This window comes from Lissotriton helveticus, chromosome 3_1, assembly GCF_964261635.1.
Source record: "Lissotriton helveticus chromosome 3_1, aLisHel1.1, whole genome shotgun sequence".
NCBI lineage: Eukaryota > Metazoa > Chordata > Amphibia > Caudata > Salamandridae > Lissotriton > Lissotriton helveticus.
Genome location: NC_136061.1, coordinates 764,032,371 through 764,052,838, shown reverse-complemented (window position 1 = coordinate 764,052,838; position 20,468 = coordinate 764,032,371). Strand labels below are relative to the sequence as shown.

General features: G+C 43.3%; 1 protein-coding gene across 4 annotated transcripts in view; it reads right to left on the bottom strand.

The window, feature by feature from the left end:
* The window catches only part of DENND5A (DENN domain containing 5A), a 349,938-nt gene that overhangs the window by 180,530 nt on the left and 148,940 nt on the right, over window positions 1-20,468 (bottom strand). For all 4 annotated transcript variants that reach the window (XM_078680968.1, XM_078680967.1, XM_078680969.1 and 1 more), the window contains one exon: window positions 9,663-9,794. In XM_078680968.1, coding sequence (XP_078537094.1) covers window positions 9,663-9,794 — 132 coding nt within the window. The remainder of the gene's footprint in view (window positions 1-9,662; window positions 9,795-20,468) is intronic.

Here is a 20,468-nt window from a genome sequence, read left to right as displayed (position 1 = left end):
GCGATGATGCATGAAATGTTGGTGTCTGTGTCCTGGGGTAACCCTAGGCATTGATTACAGCTGGAGGGAGAACAGAGTCATAAAAGAACCTTTCAGATACTGGCGGTAACTTAACCCCTTGGAAGCAAAAACATGACAGGGTTGAGCCTATACAACCTTCTACAGCCTAGGCTGCCAACAAATACTATGCAACACACAAGTGACTCTAGCAGGATAGATCCAAATAACTTTCAACAGCCACAAAAACACTTGAATTGTTAGTGACTGGATTGTTATCATCCACCAAAAATACTATGATACAGTCTTGTGACATTTATATCACCTTTTTGTGCACCTTTTATCATGTAACGCTCATTAGTGGAGAAGTGTGGCTCAGGGGTTAGAGGCAGCAGACCCGGAAGCTGAGATCGGTCCTGGACCAGGGTTCAATTCCCCGCCTCGGCGGGTCTTGGGCTAAAAAATTCCACGGACTCGATAATTCTCGCCCTGGTGCCTCCTCGACTCACGGGTTCACACTCTGCGACTCTGGGCAATAGCTTGCTTAATCTCCACAACGGCCCCTCGCGGCGGGATGCCTGACTTTCACCTTGTGGATACCCTGCTATCTCACAGGGGAATACCAGGAAGGGTTCCCTAAGCAAGCGCCGTGAAACCCACTGCGGGTAGCTGTGCGCTATATAAGCTCAACTACATTTACATTTACATTTACATTTACATTAATGCAAAATCTTGGCATTTATCATGAATTTAAAGTTGATTATTCATACAATTACCAGAAAATGTATCAAGAACATTTTCATATATTTCAATGCTGCATAATCCTTGCCAAGACATAATATTATCAAATAATGACGTAATTTCACATTTTCGAACTCTGAACCATCAGAAGATGGTCCACTCCAGAACAGGACAGGCTATAAGGTTATATGTGTCCAACGTCACTCGTAATTTAAAGCAACTGGCCTATTTAATCACGCTTCTTCAGGATGGAGCAAGGGTAATACACTCACAGGTAGTTGCCTGCCTCCAGTTTCCATGTATGATGTAGCAGCCCTTACTATTACCAATCTCACAAAAGTAAGTCCAATCAGTCCTTACATCACCCCGAGCAATAAATTGCACCAGAGAGCTGTGTTCAGAAGGGTGATCCGAGCAGCGTCCCTGTCAAACGTTATTTGGATCTATTCTGCTAAAGCCACTTGAGTTTTGCATAGTAACTTAACCCCTTAACTTGCCCCCGCCACCCAATGGGCCAAGCCCTTTTTTGGCTATTTAAGTTTGTTTGTGCTTAGGGCTCTATAACTTTTTTTCCACCCAAGGTCTCAAGGCCAAATTTGCATTATTTTTTTCCAACATCCTGGGGACTCCAAAGGTACCCAGGGATTGTGGACTGACCTGGAGGGGACCGAGAAAATAGGCAAAATGAAGCTACATTTTGAGATTTATGGGAAAAAATAGGAAAAAACGTGCTCTGAATTAAAGTGTCTGTTTTTTTCCTAAAACTACAGAGAGTTCAAGTAGTGTAGCGAACCATGGCTGGCGAACCCAAGGGAAAGGTACTAGAATGAGAGTGAGAGACATTTACCTGAGCCTTCGAACCACAAATTGAAGTAGAGGGAGAAGTGGAAAAGCGTAGGAAAATATCCCTGACCAGTTCATCCATACACCATTGTCTTTGGATAGTGGGCGTGGGTGCCTGGAGGCGAAGTCTGGGCATTTTGTGTTGTCTGCTGTTGCAAACAGATCTATCGGTGGAAATCCCCACTTGTGAAAGTATGAGAGGAGGTCTTGGGGTGGAGTTCCCACTGGACTAGTTGCCACATCCTGCTGAGGATGTGGACAAAGTGTTTTTCCATCCCTGGGAGGTGTTAGACTAGCAAGTGGATGTTGTGACGTATTGCCCAACGCCAAATCATTTGAGATAGGCGTGCTAATTGTAGAGAGCGAGTCCCTCCTGTTTTTTGTAAATAGTACATGGTTGTCATATTGTCCGTCCGGACCAAGACAACCTTGCCTGTCAGGTTAGTTAGAAATGCTTTCATTGCTAGGTGAACAGCTTGAAGCTCAAGGTAGCTGATGTGGAGACCCTGATGTTTGGTATCCTAGAAACCCTGAACTGTGAGATCCTGTAGCTGAGCCTCCCATCCTGTAAGGGATGCATCTGCTGTGAGAATGATCTGGGGAACAGGGTCGAGCAATGGCTGCCCCGTTGGCGGTTTTGTGAGTTCCACCACTGCAGAAGGCGATTAGTGCGGCTGTCTACCAACACTGACCCTGTGAATGAGATCATTGGCGCGACATATATTCTTGCAGCGGGAGCATATGTAGTCGAGCATGTGGTACTATTGCAATGCAAGATGCCATCATGGCTAAATGTCGCATAACTGTCCTGCAGTGGCGGCTCCTCCACTAAGGCGGAGCAGCGTCGCCCCACTGCCAGGTGCAGCAAAGGAAGGAAAAAATTAAATGATAATAACGGAATGTTATTATCATACATTTTTTCCTACTGCTGTGGCAGTGAGTGAGGGGGCATGGCGGAGCTGCAGGGGAGGAGTGGTATACACTCCTGTGCGCAATGAATGTTTGGTCGGCCCTCTCGGGCTGCCCAAAACAGTCATGCTCACTCCCCTATTCTCCATGCAGGGTGCATTACAGCCACCATGGAGAACATGCCCACCCCTACAGCCCCTGGCTGAGTGCTGTGTCATGTCACTGAGACCAATCACAACGCTCCATTGAAGCATTGTGATTGGCTTAGGGGGTGGAAGCCTGGCTACCTCCTTCCTGTTCCGACCTGGAGTCGGACAGAGGCGAGCAGGAGAGAAGATGCGGTACCCGGCGGCGGTAAGGTAAGTTTTATTTTATTTGAATTTTTTTTAATGCGCAGCCCGTGAGCCCTCCAATCCCCCACCCGCGAGCCGTGCTGGCCGCTCCTGCTCTCTTGACTGGTAAGTGCTGACTGTAGCAGCATTTGAATATTTTTAATCCTGGCCCCATTTGGGTATGGCAACCCCAACTATGTGTTGAGCATTGCCCCTAAATAAGGTTGAATCTGTAAAGGTTGAAGTTGTGATTTCTGTATACTGAGAAACTCCAGTTGATGGAGAAGATGGAGAGTAGTATGAGTGAGTTGTTGATGTATGAGAAGTGTACTAGCTTTGATAAGCCAGTAGTTTAGACATGGGAAGAGATGAATGTCCTGTCTGCGCAGATGTACTGCTTCCACTGCTAGGCATTTGGTGAACACACGGGGTGTTCAGAGTGGGAGTACTTTGAATAGGTAATGCTTTCCAGCTATCCAGAATCTGAGGTATTTGCGATATGAAAGTAGGCGTCCTTTAAGTCAAGTGGTGACATAAAGTGGGATCACATCTTGAAGAGTGACCATATGGAAGTGTTCTATTAGTATATAATGATTTAACGGCCTGAGATCTAAGATGGGCAGTAATGATCCATGTTTTGGGAAATTAGAAAGTATAGGGAATACACTCTGGAACCTTGTTGTTAAAAAGGGACGGGCTCTATGGCTTCTTTGAGCAAGAGAGCCTGCACTTCTTCTTTGGACAGGTTTTGAAGTTATACGGCGAGATTGTGTCTGTGAAGTGGAATGTTTGGAGGTGTTATGAGCTCCAGACAATAAACATGTTGGGTAATGTCCAACATATACTGATCTGATGTTATTGTTTTCCAAGTGGGGCAGAAATGTAGTAGTCGGCTTCCGACAGATGTTAAATAACAACATGTGTATTTGTAAAGTGCACATTCACCCGTGGGCATCTTGGTGCTGAATAACAGATGTTTATTGTTTCCCAACTCAATGGTACTCAATTTATCGGTCTCAGGAGTATGAAAGGCTGAGTGAACCTACTAGGATTTGACCATGAGGACAAACGCATTAGTCCACTAAGCATAAAATGTCCACCCAGCATAAAATGAAATGGTCGGGAGGAATGAGAAGGGGGTCACTCCTTTGAGGTGTAGGAAGGAGAGAGTGTTGAGGCACCCCGTAACAAGACCCTTGGAATTGTTTCCTCTATATGTGCCTCTGTAGTACCCTCTTGAGGGGGAGGTTTGTTGCTGCCTGTTCAAGGAGGTAGGCATCAGGTGGTGTTGTTTTGGCACCCTGTTTATATGAGGGACACCGAAAGGAGCCACACTAGGCAGGGGTTAGGAGTGCCACCACTGATTTAGCGGCTTCAAAGTCCTTTTTTATTTTCTCTAATGCTTGGTCTACCTGTGGGCCAAATAGATGCTCTTTATCAAATGGCGCAATAGTGTTTGTTGCACCTCTGGCATGAAGCCAGATATATGTATCCAAGCATGTCTACGCAACAATACACTTGTATTGATGCATCTGCCTGCTGAGTCTGCTGAGTCTAGGGCACACCTGATTACATTGTTGGCAGTTAATTTGCCCTCATTTACAATATCGTGTCCCCTTTTTTTATAGTCCTCAGGGAAGTGTTGGGAGAGCTCCTTCATCTTATCCCAATGTGCTCTGTCGTATCTTGCTAACAAAGCTTGCGTGTTGCTGATCTGCCAGTGATTGGAGGATTATGCTGCCACCCACTTCCCTGAAGCGTCAATAAGTTTAGACTCCTTGTCAGATGGAGGAGCCTCTGCTAATGACTGTAAATTGTCACTTTTATGGGCATCCGAGGATGCTGGTTTACATTTCATGTCATAATTATTCCATGAATATGTAGGCTGTGGATAAGAGTTATCGTAACCCCTCCCCCCCCCCCCCCCCCCCCCGCTGCTCCCCATGGTCAGCATTGGAAGACTGTGGAGACCCCTGTGGTGTAATGTACAGTGGTTCATGATGTGAATGATGTGGTGAAGGTAGTCGTGGAGAAGAGGGTGGAGGACGTGGTTGAGGTGGTGGAGAAGGAGGAAGAGGAGGATGCACAGGGCTGATTGCGGGCTGGATACCAGAAACAACCTAATCAACTGTCTCTCAGAAAAGGCAACTTGGATGACAGAACACTGCCTAAAACTAAACGCTGAGAAGTCTGAGATCCTGCTTTTCGGGACAATACCTGGTGGCCCGGACGTTCGGGGCTGCCCCGGAACCCAAACTAGTTCCAAAAAACCTGGGCATACTCATCAACAATGTACTAATAATGCAAGACCAAGTCCGAGAGCTGTGCAGAAAAAGCTTTGCCATGCTAAAACTACTCATGGATCCCCTTAAACTGCAGAAAGACTATTACCCAGGCATTACTTTCTAGTAGACTAGACTGTGGGAACGCGCTCTATGTGGGCATGCCCGAGTATCTTTTTTCCCACTGCAGGTGATCCAGAATGCTGCTGCTAAACTGGTCTGCAATAAAAGCAAATACAGCTCTGGATCTGAAAGTCTGAGGGAACTCCAGTGGCTGCCTGTGCGCCAAAGTGCCAAGTTCAAGCTCCTCTGTTATGCACATAGAGCGCTACACAAGCGTGGCCCCCGAATCTTGAAGGACAAAATTTTATTCTACACCCCTACACGAAATCTGAGGTCTTTCTATCACCCTCTGGCTAAAATCAAATGCATCAAGAAAGTTAGATAAGGAGGCCGCTCCTTCTCTAATCTGGCGACCGTTTATTGAAATGAATTTCCCTTAGACCTTCGCCTTACGGATGATTATATGTCTTTTAGGAAGAAGCTGAAAACATAGCTGTTCCCTAGGGTATATACACTGACACTTGAAGCCATTTTAGCCTTGGTCCCCCTGCTCTCAGATGTCCGGACATTCTCCACTCTTATCTCAAGATAACACTTTCCTAACGCCGTGATACCCCTCGGGATGACTGTCGCGCTTAATAAATATAAATAAAATGTCATTTTTTTTAACGCCACTGGTACCTCTATAGCCTCTTCAAAAAAAAAAGCTGGTGCTTAGATGGTTTGGGCGCTGAGTGCATAGTCTGAGCTAAGATACGGCCAGCGCGAGGCTGTATATGTAGTATTTCCTGCTTCGGATCGAGCCGCTCCTGCATGATTTGGAGGATAGGTTCCTAAAGTAACTTGGATGCTGAAGTTTTCGGTGCTTAAGCAGATTTCTTCGGAGTGGCCGAAGGGGGTGAGAGCAGGGTGCTCGGAACTAAAACGGCTGCTGGACAGCTCAGTACTAGGTCCGGTCGGCTCGGTGCGGAAGGAAATTGTTTCGGCTTTGTTTTCGGCGCCGAGCCCTAGGGCAGGGCATCCACAGCAGATGGTCAGTGCCTACCATGGCCTGCTAGCAGTGGAGGCCCGGGAGCCGTATATTCAGTCAAAACTGAGTGTGTTTTGGCATGTAGAAAAGGGGCATGGGTACTCATAATATGCTGGCCAAAAGGAAAATCCTGTATCTGGATGTCGATGTCAAGGTCGGAGTCAGCGCCTTACCCAGAGTCATGTATGGAAAATGCCTCTTCCTCAGCCGCTGAGGCCTCATGAAGCTCTTCCTGCTCCTGCCCGACATCTTGTTGTCTGAAGATGTTCAGTGTTTCTTCTATATCTCTGCGATGCGCCTGATGGTCCCGCAATGTCTTTTTCAAGCGAAAGGTTAGACAAGCCTCACAGTCTGCTTCCTAATGGTCTGGAGGCAGACACAAGTTGCAAACCTGATGGAGGTTGGTTCTTGGGTTCTTTGTGTGGCACGTGGGACAGAAGTGAAATGGATTTTTTTCCATTAGCAGCTCAGTCTCGGTCGAAGCTGGTGATATGAAGAGTAGGCCCGTAGGCCATGACTGGAGCACGTTGAATCGAGGGCGAAAGTTTTCTGGTTTACAGTACAGTACGATGGAAAACCAAAACAATACTGACGAGGATCGAAATGAACAGCGGACCAGAGGGAGCCCGAGATGATCACCGGAGTACTACACAACATTTCTGAACCAGACAGCAGCAAGAAAGAGGAGGAGTAACTTCTGTCTAGTGACTCGAAAGATTTCTTTAAAGAAAAACAACTTGCATGCATCCAACCCCAACACTGGATGGCATAAGTATGCAGAGCATGTGTATCTACAGCCACACATGCCTCTAACGCCTATTTTCTTCCCATTTCTGTGATGGAAAGTTCAGGAATCTGTTGGAAGCCACATATTTTCTTCTACCCAGCATTCCCCCAGTCTCCTGATACAAATGTTACTTCCCTTGTGTGAGTAGGCCTAGTATCTGCAACAGGAAATGGCCAGAACTGCAACATGGATACATCATATTTCTCCACTCAAAACTGACCATTTTTTGCAAGGTGGGTGGCTGCGGATTTTGTGGCCTAGCTCAGCCAGTACCAAGGGAAACTTAGCAAACATGTACATTTGTTAAAACTAGACATGTAGGGGAACCCAGAGTGTGGTGCCTTGCATGGCTCTCATCTTGTTTTGTTACCCAGAATTCGTTACAACCCTCAAACTTTGACTAAAAAAAGTATTTTCCTCACACTGGAAAGTTTTGGAATCTGCTTTGGAATTTCTTATACCCAGCATTCCCTCAAGTCTTTTCATAAAAATGGTACTTTACTTGTGTGGGTAGGCCTAGTACATGCGACAGGAGACAGCCCAAAACGCAACACGGATAGATCGCATTTTGCACTCAAAATTGACCCTTTCTATGCAAGGTGGGTAACTGTGGATTTTGGGCCTTATCTCAGCTGGCACCTAGGGAAACTTAGCAAACTTGCACATTTTTTTTTATCCAGACACCAGGGGAAATCTGGGGTGACCTGTAATCTCACAAGGTTTTGTTACCCAAAATTCGCTGCAAACCTCAAATTTTCACTAAAAAACATATTTTCCTCACATTTCTGGGATGAAAAGTTTTGGAATCTGCATGGAGCCACAAATTTCCTTCTGTCCAACATTTCTACAAGTCTTCTGATATGGTACTTTACCTGTGTGGGTCGGCCACCACAGGAGACAGCCCAAAATTCAATATAGATATATCAAATCTTTCCACCTAAAGCTGACCCTTTCTTGCAAGGTGAGTAGCTGTGGATTTTGGGTTCTAACTCAGTCGGCACCTAGGGAAACCTAGCAAACCAGTACATTTTATTTAAAATTGGATACCTAGGGGAATTCAAGGTGGGATGACTTGTGTGGCAATCACCAGGTTTTGTTGAACAATTCATTGCAACCCTCAAACTTTGATTAAAAACATTTTGTCCTCACATTTCTGAGACTGAACGTTCTGAAATCTTCAGGAATTCACGAAATTCCTACCAACCAGCCTTATCCCACATGTGCCGTTAAAACAACTGTCCTACTTGTGTGTCAGGCTTTAGTGCCCGAGACAGGAACTGATCAAACTAAGGTCAATGAGAGCACTGCAATAGCAGTTTGCATGTGGATGCTGAGGAGGCACAATACATGCTGCAGCCCTTAGGGACCCTCTTTAGGGCCCCGTACACTCTAGTTACCATGGGTGCCATATACTAGGAACGTACGGTGTGCTAAACGTATTGCTAATTGGGGAACAGTTGTACAGTGTATGGAAAGAGATGTGGCACGGGAAACCTGGTAAGCAGGAACCCAGTGCACTTTCTGTCAAAATTGCATCAGATACCAGGGAAAAAGTGGAGGTGACCATGTCAAAAAGGGGCACTTTCCATCAAGGACATACTCCATACCTGTCAATTTCAGGCCGCTCATGTCTTTAAAGTGAACACTAACATAAGGTTTAATTTCTTTTTCAAAAACAGTGCTTGAATTCAAGAAAACTGGAACAGTAGACAAGCATTAACATAAAGGCTACCAAAGTCATTTGTAGTGAAGTGCCTGGTGTTCAATCCTTGTTTGCAAACCAGAGGTGTATACATTTTACACCAACTAGTTTGTGAAAGGGGATATTATTTATGTACTAATAGGTCGAAACGCAAATTGCCTATTCCTGAAGGTCGCAAAACCACATGCCTATATGAATATTAATGAGGCAGGGATTCATTTGTGACCCACACCTCACCCCCATCAATTAGCCTGGAATGAAGGCATGGTGAAAGCAGTCTGCCATTCCGGCATTTCGCTTCCCAAATGGGTATAATTGTTTTAAACATCTTGTGTCCATTAAAGATTCAGGACCTGCTTTTCAGTAAAAAATAAATTTCAGTTGGGGAACACATTGGTGTAGTAGGTAGGGTCTGCCTACTCTTCCGGGGGCATTCCACATGATTCCCAAATGGAAAGCTGTCCAACAGTGACAGCTTCCCCTTTGCAAATTAATTACCACTCTAACTTGAGAGGTGACAACCTTTCATTGCTTTGCAACCACAAATGAGGTCACAAACCAATGGAATATTCGGTTTGCAATGAGGAGAGGAATGATTCTTGCTTGCCACCTCCTTTTGCATTCGGAAGACTTTTGTAACTTGTAAGTGGGGGGTTGTACATTGTGAAAAGGTGTGCTGTTGTTGCAGAGCCTGATACACTGGCTTTGCAAATTAAAACACCTTCAGTACATGAGGACCTAAGTCGCTAGGGTGACACAGGAAACAGAGACGAATAACTACAGAAAAAGGCAACAGGAAGGATCATATATGGGTTTTAAACCATGTTTGCTGATGAGAAGAACAATACTTGGATACCAACAGTTGTAGCGAGTAGTGGCAAATGGAAATATATAAAGTGTGAAGTGTTAGAGGATTCTTGTTTGAGCCACAAAATGTTATATATGAAAGACAATTTTTCGTGAAAGAAAAAAATACCTTATTTCGGCATTCTTTTAGTAAACCTTCAACAAATTTCCAGTTTGTTTGGGCAATCACAGAAGGTGAAAGGTTAGATAATTTGGGTTGGCGAATCGTAGTCCCAAGATTCCTGGCTTCTTGTATATATTTCTGCAAAAAACAGAAGGTTCAATAAGAATTCACAATCATTACCTGGAAAAATAACAACCATCAATGTTACACACTCCTGAGTTGTAATCAATGAATGGATTAAACATAGATTTAAGTCTGCACAGGTTCTAAATGGGATACATGCATTAAGCATACAACTGAATAAATTCAAACAAAAAACATTAGTTAACAAAAGTCTACTGAAGGATGTACCACTACTCACAAAGCGGCATTTGAATGTGACAGTTTCCATGATTGATGAACTAATATCGATTATAAGCAGGACGCAATTAGTCAAAATCCCACATTTGAGGTAACAAATCATTGCAGCTGCAACAATAATTATTTAGGGTTTAGAATTGACAGGGTGCCCAATCGCCCAACCCAAGGTTTACAGCCCTCTTTAGAGGAGAGAGGAATCCACTGCTGACTCCATCATTACAAACCCTTGTCCCAGCAGACTGTGGGACAAACGGGTGTGGGACATAGTACTGGATGTTACATCCTGATTGCTCCTGCCTGGCACCACCTATGCTTCACAGGCATTGATTTGTGTTAGTTTCTGGGAAACAAAGACTGCAAAGAGAGCTGCAACAACATGTTGACCTGATAGGCATTCAGCTTTAGTAAAAGTCCATCTACTGCACAGCGTCTGCACTTATGTCTGCGTCAGCATCTGCACTTTCGGCAAAGATATCATTTCACAATATCTTCTCTAAATGGGGTGGGAGGTCCTGCACCAGGTGTTCAGAGAAGAAGAGAACCTGATCACACGGCTGGTGAACCTCCCACCAGCCTCTGAATGAGAGTCCAACTGCCAAAAAATGTATGCTATTTGGCAGCCACTTGCTGATTGTACTCTGATATGCATTTTAAGGTTATTAAAGCAAAACTAATAGCAAAAAAACTGTGGCTTCATTCTTTTGCAAGGTGAAAAAACCCTCCTTCATGGAGGTATAGGGAGATCTTCAGAGTGGAAGAAAAAACGATTTTTGGAGGACCACTTCTACTTAAATAATCCTAGAGTAAATACTGTGGCCTGGAGTTGTTTGTTAGCAGTCTGAGTAATTTCTGGTGATTTTCCTTACTCTAAGTCCAAGTCTTTCACATCACAGTACTAAATATGAAATAGTCTGCATTCAGGATTAAATAAAGAAAATGCCAGATTGTAAACCACTTTCCCAAGCAATTGTGCTAGCCACGTATAACAAAGGGCACTCGCTGGATGGGCTCCAACCCAAACAAATACTACCCCTACTGACCTAACCATTTACCCTCTGAATTAGAGAGATTATGCAGATATTCTACTTAAACTTCCCATCCAAGTTAGGACTTCACAGCCCAGTCAGCCAGAATGCATTATAAAACAAGCACTGGCAAAGCCAATTTTGGCTCTGCAAATGCTCGTTTTAGGCTCTAATGATGTTTGCAAAACTTTATTGTATGTAAAGTTATAATATAGTTTGGTCTCAAAAAGCACCCTTTACCATAGTAGTCCCTGGAACGGAAGGGAACGACTTTGTGTGTGGATGTGCTCCTTGGGAAAGAGCAGAATGCCATCACTCACAATGAAGATTGTCAGTGGCTGAAGTGGGCTGTTCTACCGCCCCATGCTGAATGCTGTGGTGGGCAGAAGAAAAATGCAAAGGACACATCACCAAACCAATGGCTGAAGAGGGCTAGATGAAAGATACCATAACTATATTATTCTTATAATTTTATTAAAATCAAAAGGTCTTGTCAGCAGATGTCAAAATTAATTAGAAAAAGACTAATCCTAGAACACCTTCCACTGCAAGAGAGTATTCAGTCATTCCTGCAGTCAAGTCAACACCTATGAACATCTTTGTAAGGTTCATTTGGACACTAATGCGCCAAACACATAGACTCAACAACAAACGTATTGGGCTCCATGGTCTCTTTTATTTTCTGGGTTCTCATTTGTGAGCAGAACATTGGCTTGGTACATGCTTTGTAAAGTAAGTTCAATGAACTTCCACATCATGGGAACAAAGAAGACGTTCCTTATTAAGAAACAACTTGTTTCAAAGTAGCAACATGCAAGCCACCATCCTGTTGTAGCAGGCGATATTGGTAAATATGCTGACACTGTCCTCTGTTTGCATATATTTTATGTATTTATCAAATGTTTTTATATTGTGTAAAAATAGCCATAGGGGCAGCAGGGGGCTTCTCATTTGCCAACTCAGTAAAATGATAGCAGAAGTAAAAATAAAAAATTGAAAACCCTGGAGGGGAGAGAACAAACGTAGGCTGCTAGGTAGATAAAGCATCATGTAAAATGAATAGTGGATTGAGAGTAAAGGTTATAGCCAGGCAAGAGTTTGTATTGATGTATGTATGTCTGTGGCCACAGAGAGTGACAGGAAGATTACTTTCCCTTTCAGTGGTCAACTCTAGACAGAAACGGTCTAAAGTATTGTGAATGAATAAATATGTATTACCGGGTAATCCAGTATCATATATATGTATGCCCAATTATGCAGCAATATATTTTATAAACAAAAATTGATGCTTTTTGTTATTGTTATGAATTATTTCATTAGCCTTAAATATGCTTACTAAATTTCATGATTCTAGTAGGATCAGAAGGTAATTTATTAACAGTTGTACATTCGCACATTCCTGCAAAGTGCAGCCAGGAGTGTCCCGTGCAGGTAAGAGCGGAGGGGCAGGGTATAGGGGGACTCGACAGACGACGAGGGAAAATGTATTATTTATTTGAATTTTCCCTCGTTGTTAACTGTCGAGTTCCCTCCCACCCCACGCCAACGCTCTTACCTGCACAGGCCGCTCCTGAGCGTAGCCTTGTTTCCAGTCCTAGCAACTAAAAGCAGGGTTTGGGAGAATAATGAGCTCCGCGTGGTATTCATGAATGATATCTTCTCCTCATGGACATCTTTCACTTCCTTTGAGAGTAGTTCATGCCACATGCTCAATGCATAAGTTGTTGCTGAAAGCAGCAAGTTTCTGTCACATGATTAGGTTCCATAGACTAGTATTGAGAGAAAACCTATAAAAATTGTTATAGAATCTAAATATGTTAGCATTAAGCTCCAACTAACCCTTTTCTACTGAGAGCTATTTTGCATTAAACGCAAGTTAGACTTTGGGCTTTCCAATATATTGTGTTTTATTTTTAACAGTATGACAGTCACATTTATAGTGGGAGTATAGTTGTAGGTATGTCCTTCTTGTATGTCACTGCTTAGCATATTGTTCTTGTGAAAAAATTAAGTTGCAGCTCAAGAGAAAGAAAAACATATGGAAAAAACTACTAATACTTGGTAATGAACTCATGTCTTATTTTTCTTTTCTAGCAATGGTCTTTCCATCACTAATTTTGAGTAACAAACAATAAGAAAACTATCTAAAATCTGAAATATAAGACATACTGTACCAGATAAATCTTGGACACAGACTTTATAGACGATTGCAGAGGCCAATCATGTTGGCTCCAGTGTAAATATAATCGTAACTGAAGTGTTGTCAGGGGAAATTTCCAAAGCTGGCGTGACAATAATGCAAGCATGGATGCAAACCAAAGGAGCCAATGTGAATCAAAACAAAGGGAGCAGTAAATGCATGCAAACAAAAGAAAAACAGAAATAAAATAAGTTAAATTAGTGTTGATTAGATTGAAGCAATTTAAAAATCCAAATGAATGCTACAAAGGCGTTAGACACATCTGGAAAGATATGCAATAAGAAATTAGAAAATGCATGGGATATTAGCTTGAAAAATTAGCTGAACCTACAGTTTTATGAACTTTAAAATTTCACACAATAAATTCCATGACAGCTCACTGCTGTAGGTCCCTGGCACCATATCTTCTTCCTATGGTAATTAGTTGTATACACATTCTCACCTAAAGTTTTACAAACACCCAGTTATAATCTCCACATATTCGCAATTACGACTTCCTACTAAACAAAGTTCTCAAATACCATGTATGTACATTTTCCTCATTTTAATATATTATACTAAACTATCCCCTTGTCATTTACAAGACGAAACATGATTTAGAGATTTTGAATACACCCATTGGTTTGAGTTTATAAAAGGAATCTGTTTAATAGGGAACTTTAGTTTAGCTAAATCCTTTTAAAGATAGGTATTTAATTTGGGGTACCTAATGCAAACACAACGTTATCATTGTCGAGTAGTGTTGAGCTTTGATTAGGACTCTGAGTCTAAGAAGCCCAGACTGCTTTAGTCTAGTTTTTGGTGAATCTTGATTTTTAGAACTATTGTGTGATCCTCAAAAACTGTTTTTAGCTGCTAATTGTCTAAGTTACCTCTTTCTCGTCATTCTTCTAAACTCGGTTATACTTAAGTATGTTCCCAATTTTATATGTGCCGTTTTAGTACAGAGCCTTGTTGCCATTATTGCATTCCAACATTTCGGGCAGACAAGGGAAGGTAGAGTTGTCTAGCTATACTTATGCTCCTGGCTATACTATCCTCCTGTGTCATAGGGAGGATCTTGGGATACTTTTCTAGTGTGTTGTTCTTTTACTAAGTGAACAGTGGGGCTCAGGTTTGGGTGTCAGATTACCTGCCAATTGTAGACAATGAAATAATGTACTGTAAGTGCACTCGAATTTGTATTCTCAAATACTGTGAACGTTTTTCTGATTTCATGTGCTGTCTTGGTATCTGCACTGTCCCAATTTACACACCATTAACACTTGAACTCTCACTGGCAGTATGCCCACTTCTCAGTTCCAAGATGCATTAAAGTGCAACCCGTACGTTCAACAATGTATGATAATGAGTTTAGGAATAATATGCAAACAAATTAGCTACTGTTGGTTGTTCTTTAAATGATGATTGCATAATATATTATGCTTCTCCATTAACATTGCGATGTCATCTCATAAATCCACAAAATAACCATTTACACCAATCGAGTCCAATTGTACCATCCAATGGTTTCAAAGACCCAATGCATTTCGGGCCTAACAACCCTTCATCAGGGGTAACTAAAACAAAACAAAATAGTTGTATAGCACTATAAGAACCACATTTATTCCAATAACAAAAGAAATATTGCAGTGAGCCAGGTTCCACTTCAACCCGTGACAGGCAAAAATCAAGTGAATAAGAACTTATGTTTGTCATATCAATGGTACCAATGATGCCAATGTGACCATATCACCAAATTTCGCAAAATAAAAATAACATCTCGAACATGTCCGTGTGAAATAAAAGTCAACCTCTGAGTACAACATGTATTCAACGCTTAATCCGCAGTATTTACATCTGCGTGACATGGTTCAAAACAAAATTAATTGCCGAACCTCAATGTTGCGTACAATGGTTGGTTAATGTCATTATTAATACTCTATTTGCATCGGCTTCACAAGTGTAGATGTACGCTCATACGAAAACCAAACAGAAACATGCTCCCATTCTATTTCCGTGCACCATGAAAGATAAACTAGTGACTAAAAGAGATGAACGTGAGTAAAAAGCATCAACATTCAAAATTAGAAACAGAGCGGTTACCATTTAACAGGCGCCAGTGGGGAGTGTGCCTGAACATAAGCGAAAGCCTCTGGACCTAAAACAGGCAGTGTAGTAATTAACAATTCGCTGCGCTAGTGAAGAGCGTGCCCTTACATGCACAGGTTAAAATGTGTGCCTCTAAAATATTCAAATGTAGCGATTAACAATTTAGCAGTGTCAGTTAGAAATGTAACATTATGCACACAGGTGAAGATTCACGTAAACTCAGTCATGCACTTGCCGAAGTTATTCTATCCTAATCATTTCTAACAATGCAAGCAACATATGCTATGGCCTCACTTGCCGCTTGTGGTCACCCGTAAATAAAAACCATTAACCTGGATGGGCCACCTGTTTAAATGGTCTATCCTGCCCAAGAAAGCATAACAAGACTGCCCCTCACCATAATAAATGCTGCTGCTGAAAGCCTGGTGCGCGGGAATGACAAGAATGTGGCAAAAAAAAGAGTGATTTTTTTTATTTTTTATTTAATAGAAAGACCTAATTCTAATTGGATTGATGCAAGTCACAGTAAATCATATTTGCAGTTTCAGATAGTGGAAGTGGTAACACCCAGGCTTGGGGTTAACAATCCCAAAAAACGTTTGCAAATGGAATTCTTTTGAATAAAAAGACTGGACACCATACAACCAAATGGCATGAATGATAAGCTGAAATAGTCCTGTTTATTATTAAATGTATTGAATGTGTTGTATTCAGGCGTTTTTGCCACATCAGTTTTGATTTTCTTGAAAGTTGCTGAACTTGGTTTTTTTGGGGTTTTTTGACATTTTGAATTTGATGTTGTGAGCCATGCAGTTATGCATGTTATTTAAACTAGGCCAGTTCACTTACTGAGTGTGGACCATAATGGCATAATATTTGTTGGGAAAACACAAGATGATGGACGGAGTGCTGAAACATTTCAAACACTCACACCCAGTCAAGAGATCTGGGTTAAATCCATCGTTCTTTTGCTAACCATGCCACCCCAGTTTGGACCCATCCATAGGTAAATCAGTCTTGACGCTGCTCCCATGGGAACAGTCCACCCTGAACTGCCAAGCCAGGTCATCCCTGGGCCAGAAACAAGCATCCTGGAACCAATTTTGGGGTATCACCCGTCATCAGCCAAGCTAGCTTGAATCCAGTGGCACAGCGAGCAAGGGACCCACATCTGGGCATACCCTTTGCCATTTAGGGTGAACATAGGAAACACAAGATGGTAGACAGAGTGCTGAAACTTTTCAAACACTCACCTCTAGTCAAGAGATCTGGGTTAAACCCATTGTTCTTTTGCTTACTATGCCACCCCAGTTTGGACCCAACCATATGCAAATCAGTCTTGACCCTGCTCCCCATGGGAACAGTCCAGCCCAAACTGCCAGACAAGTCCTCCCTGGACTAGAAACAAGCATTCTGAGAACAGTTTTGGGGTATCACCACTCATTAGCCAAGCTAGCTTGAATCCTGTGGGACAGCGAGAAGGGTCCCACGACTGGGCACTCCCTAGGCCACTTAGGGAGAACATAGGAAATACAACAAGATGTTGGATGGAGTGCTGAAACTTTTCAAACTCTCACCCCCGGTCAAGAGATTTGGGTTAAATCCATCATTCTTTTGCTCACTATGTCACCCCAGTTTGGACCCAGCCATATGTAAAACAGTCTTGACCCTAATCCCCATGGAAACAGTCCAGCCCGAACTGCCAGGCAAGGTCCTCCCAGGACCGGAAACAAGCATCCTGGGACCGGTTTTGTGGCATCACTCCTCATCAGCGAGACTAGCCTGAATCCAGTGGCACAGCAACTGATTTGCATGTGGCGGGGTCCAATCTGGAATGGCATGGTGAGCAAATAAAAGATGGATTTAATCCCAGATCTCTGTCCTGGGAGTGAATGTTTAACATTGCTTAGCATTCTGTTCATCGATTGTTGTTTTTGCATTTGTCACCCCGAACGGGACGGGCACGCCCAGATGTGGGTCCTGTGCTCACTATGCCACTGGAGTCAAGCTAGCGTGGCTGATTAGGGTCAGCTATTTTGCCAAAGCACAGATTGATTGCCCATGCTGCTAAGTCTCCAACGCGGATCTCATCCACATGCTCTAGTCCTGTCCTGCCCTTCAAGCTTATTTGCACTAGGTCCATGCCTCCCTGCGGAAGGTCACTGAGCTACCGGACACTTACACTTGAGAAGCTTGTTCCATAGGCATATTCAAGAGTAAGAAACAACACTCCCCTGTTTAGCGGCCCTAGTATTTTTGCTCGCCAAGTGCACACTTATGCTTCATTTGCGCTGTTCCGTACGCCCCCCGCCCCCTCACCCCAGTGGCCGCATAGCACAGAGCTATGCGCAAATGGGGAGCAGCGGAGGAAGATGACCTCTGTTACGAGGAGGTACACCACCTGGGCAGGCAATCTATCTCCCCTCCATGAGCCACCCTACTCACCTTCTTCCAACAGGATACGGATAATGACGACCTTCGGTCATGATCATGCTGCACGTTCCCTACATGCAACGCTACTGATGCCCCACTCACATGCAGTCCCCCCTTCTTCGCTTCCACACTGTTAATATGACCTTTCCTACTAGCCCGCCCACCCTTGTCACAACGCCAACCTTGCTCAACACACTCTGCCACTAATGCCCAGCCCACCTGCCCATCTCTTACTCCAACCCTGTGTAGGTAAGTCACCCCTACAGCAGGCTTTACAGCCCTAAGGCAGGGTGCACTATACTACATGTGTGGACATATCTGCATGAGCAGAGATGCTCATGTGATGTCTAAGTCAATTCTTAGATATCACAAGTGAACATGGAAGCGATTTTAAGTACATGTGCTGTACACTGGTAAAAACAAGTTCCCCAGCTACATGATGGCCGTATTGAAATCTATGGCATTTGGTATCAAACTCCTCGTATTAATAAACTCACACTGTTTCCAGGGGTATATTTATTAATACATGCACCCAGAGGGTACCTTACAGGTGCCCCTAAAAATCTACCAGCCTCTATTGTGCTGGCTGACAGATGTCGACCAGCCTACAACCACAGACAGGTTTACGACCCCCCACAAGTGACAGCCTGTGCTCTCTAAGTGCAGAAACAATGCCTGCTCTGGCCTGAGGTATTGTCACTTAGCCAGGATGGCTAAGTAATCAGCATACCGCAAGAAGAAGGGGACCCCCGAGAAACTAGTTATGAAGTAACCTAGACAGGGAAAATACACTCATGTAAACAATTTAGCACTACTTCAAAATAGCACAGCCCTTAAAAATTGATAAGGGAAATAACAATAGTGACACTCAAAGAATTAGAAAAAAACACAATTATTTATTCATTAAGTATAGTGTTTAGGGTTTTTTTCCCATATAAATATATAGATAGCATTATAAAAGAACATAAGCTTGTAATAAAACAGTGAGTCCTAAATTGTTTACATAAGTAATCAGCATATCAAGGCAGGTGGCTTCAAAATCCTCTGCCACCTTTGATATGTGACCAGGGCTTCCCCAGCCAGGGTAAATGCCAACCCCCTGCCTGGGCCCATACTGGCACCAGGACAGGCGGAAAATTAGAAATGCAGGAAGGGGTACTGAACTACCATGCCAGTCAAGCCCCTAAGGTTAGCTGCCTGATGTGCTCCCCTTTAAGAAAATTCAGCCATCTTGGTGATGGCAGAATTAGAAACTCTGGGACAGGGTTAAGCCCACTTCCCAGAGGAAGGGGTGATATAGGGGGTGTAGTGACCCCAAGGGTATGTAGCCCATTGGCTACCACCCTTCACTCCCCTTACAGCCCCTAAATCTAGAAAGCAGATTCTGATGACCTCAAGAGAAGGACACTGAAGAGCCACGAAGAGCAAAAACTAAGAAGCAGTAACTGACTTGGCACCAACCCTGCCAGCCTGTCTGCTGTCCCCGATAATTGCACCAAAGATAACTTGTCCTGCAGCTGCTCTGCCTTCAAAAGCATGGGAGGACAGCCAGCACTTGAAGGAGCAACCAGCATCTCCTGTGGAGTAGCAAAACTACTTCCCTGCACCCTGCAGGGACCCAAGAAGAACCAAGAGGACTCCGGACCGCAAAAACCAGACCCTGGAAAGCACCACTGCACCCGTGCCCCCCAGAGGCGAAGAGACCCTCCAGACCCCACCTTGGGTTTGCCCAGACTGGATTTCCAGTCACCGCCTGCAGCCTCTTTGCGCATGCCCCCTCAATGCAAGGGTCTCATGCAGCACAGACGCGACACCTAAAACCACCATTACCCAATCCCCACAGCCCGAGAAGAAGTAGTTAGGTGGTGTCCTTATGTGCCCGAGCATCTCAAGGAATGAGCCCCCTGTGGGCTCCACTGAACTGGCCCCCTAGTCCCAGGTTTCAGCCACTTTCTCCTAGGACCGTTCTCAATTAAAACCAACTGGCCACTCAACGCCGAAAAGCATCTCTGCACCCTGTCGCCCCAGAGTCTACCAAGGTGACCTGTTGGTGCAGCCTTGGACCTTACCCCATACTTATAAGTACCCGTATGCAGTAATGTTTTTCCTCATAGGATACCATTACCCCATTAGAGACAATACAAGTATTTTCTTCAAAACTTCTTATTTTAAAAAGTACTTACCCAATAACAAAGTTCTTGCTGTCAAAAATAATATACAAATATGTGTTATTTTACCATATTGGTGTGGATCTCCTTATTGAGTATCTGAGTATCATTTATTGACTGTGTATAAGCAACAAATCTCTAACACTCCTCGGTTATATGCCTAAGGCTACTCGACCACGCAACCACAAAAGGAGCACATTGAGATTGTGAAACCAAGCCCTGTACACTCACAAGCGATACCTGGACTCTCTACACAATATACCTCTTTTTTGTATATTATTCAAGTTCAAGTTTGAATACTTTATTCGACAACACTGTCATAAAAGCATGTTTCCCTAAGCTTATCACAATAAATACTATTCTAAAATTTAAGAACAAGATAAAATACAAAATTAAACCGTACATGTTATATAGTGCTGGCGAATATTTCCATTCATAAAAAGTCATACGTTATAAAATCCAAGTCACTGCGTAAAGCCTTGCAAGCATAAGTTAGAATACACAATTATAATTACAGTTTTAAAGTGCGCGTGCG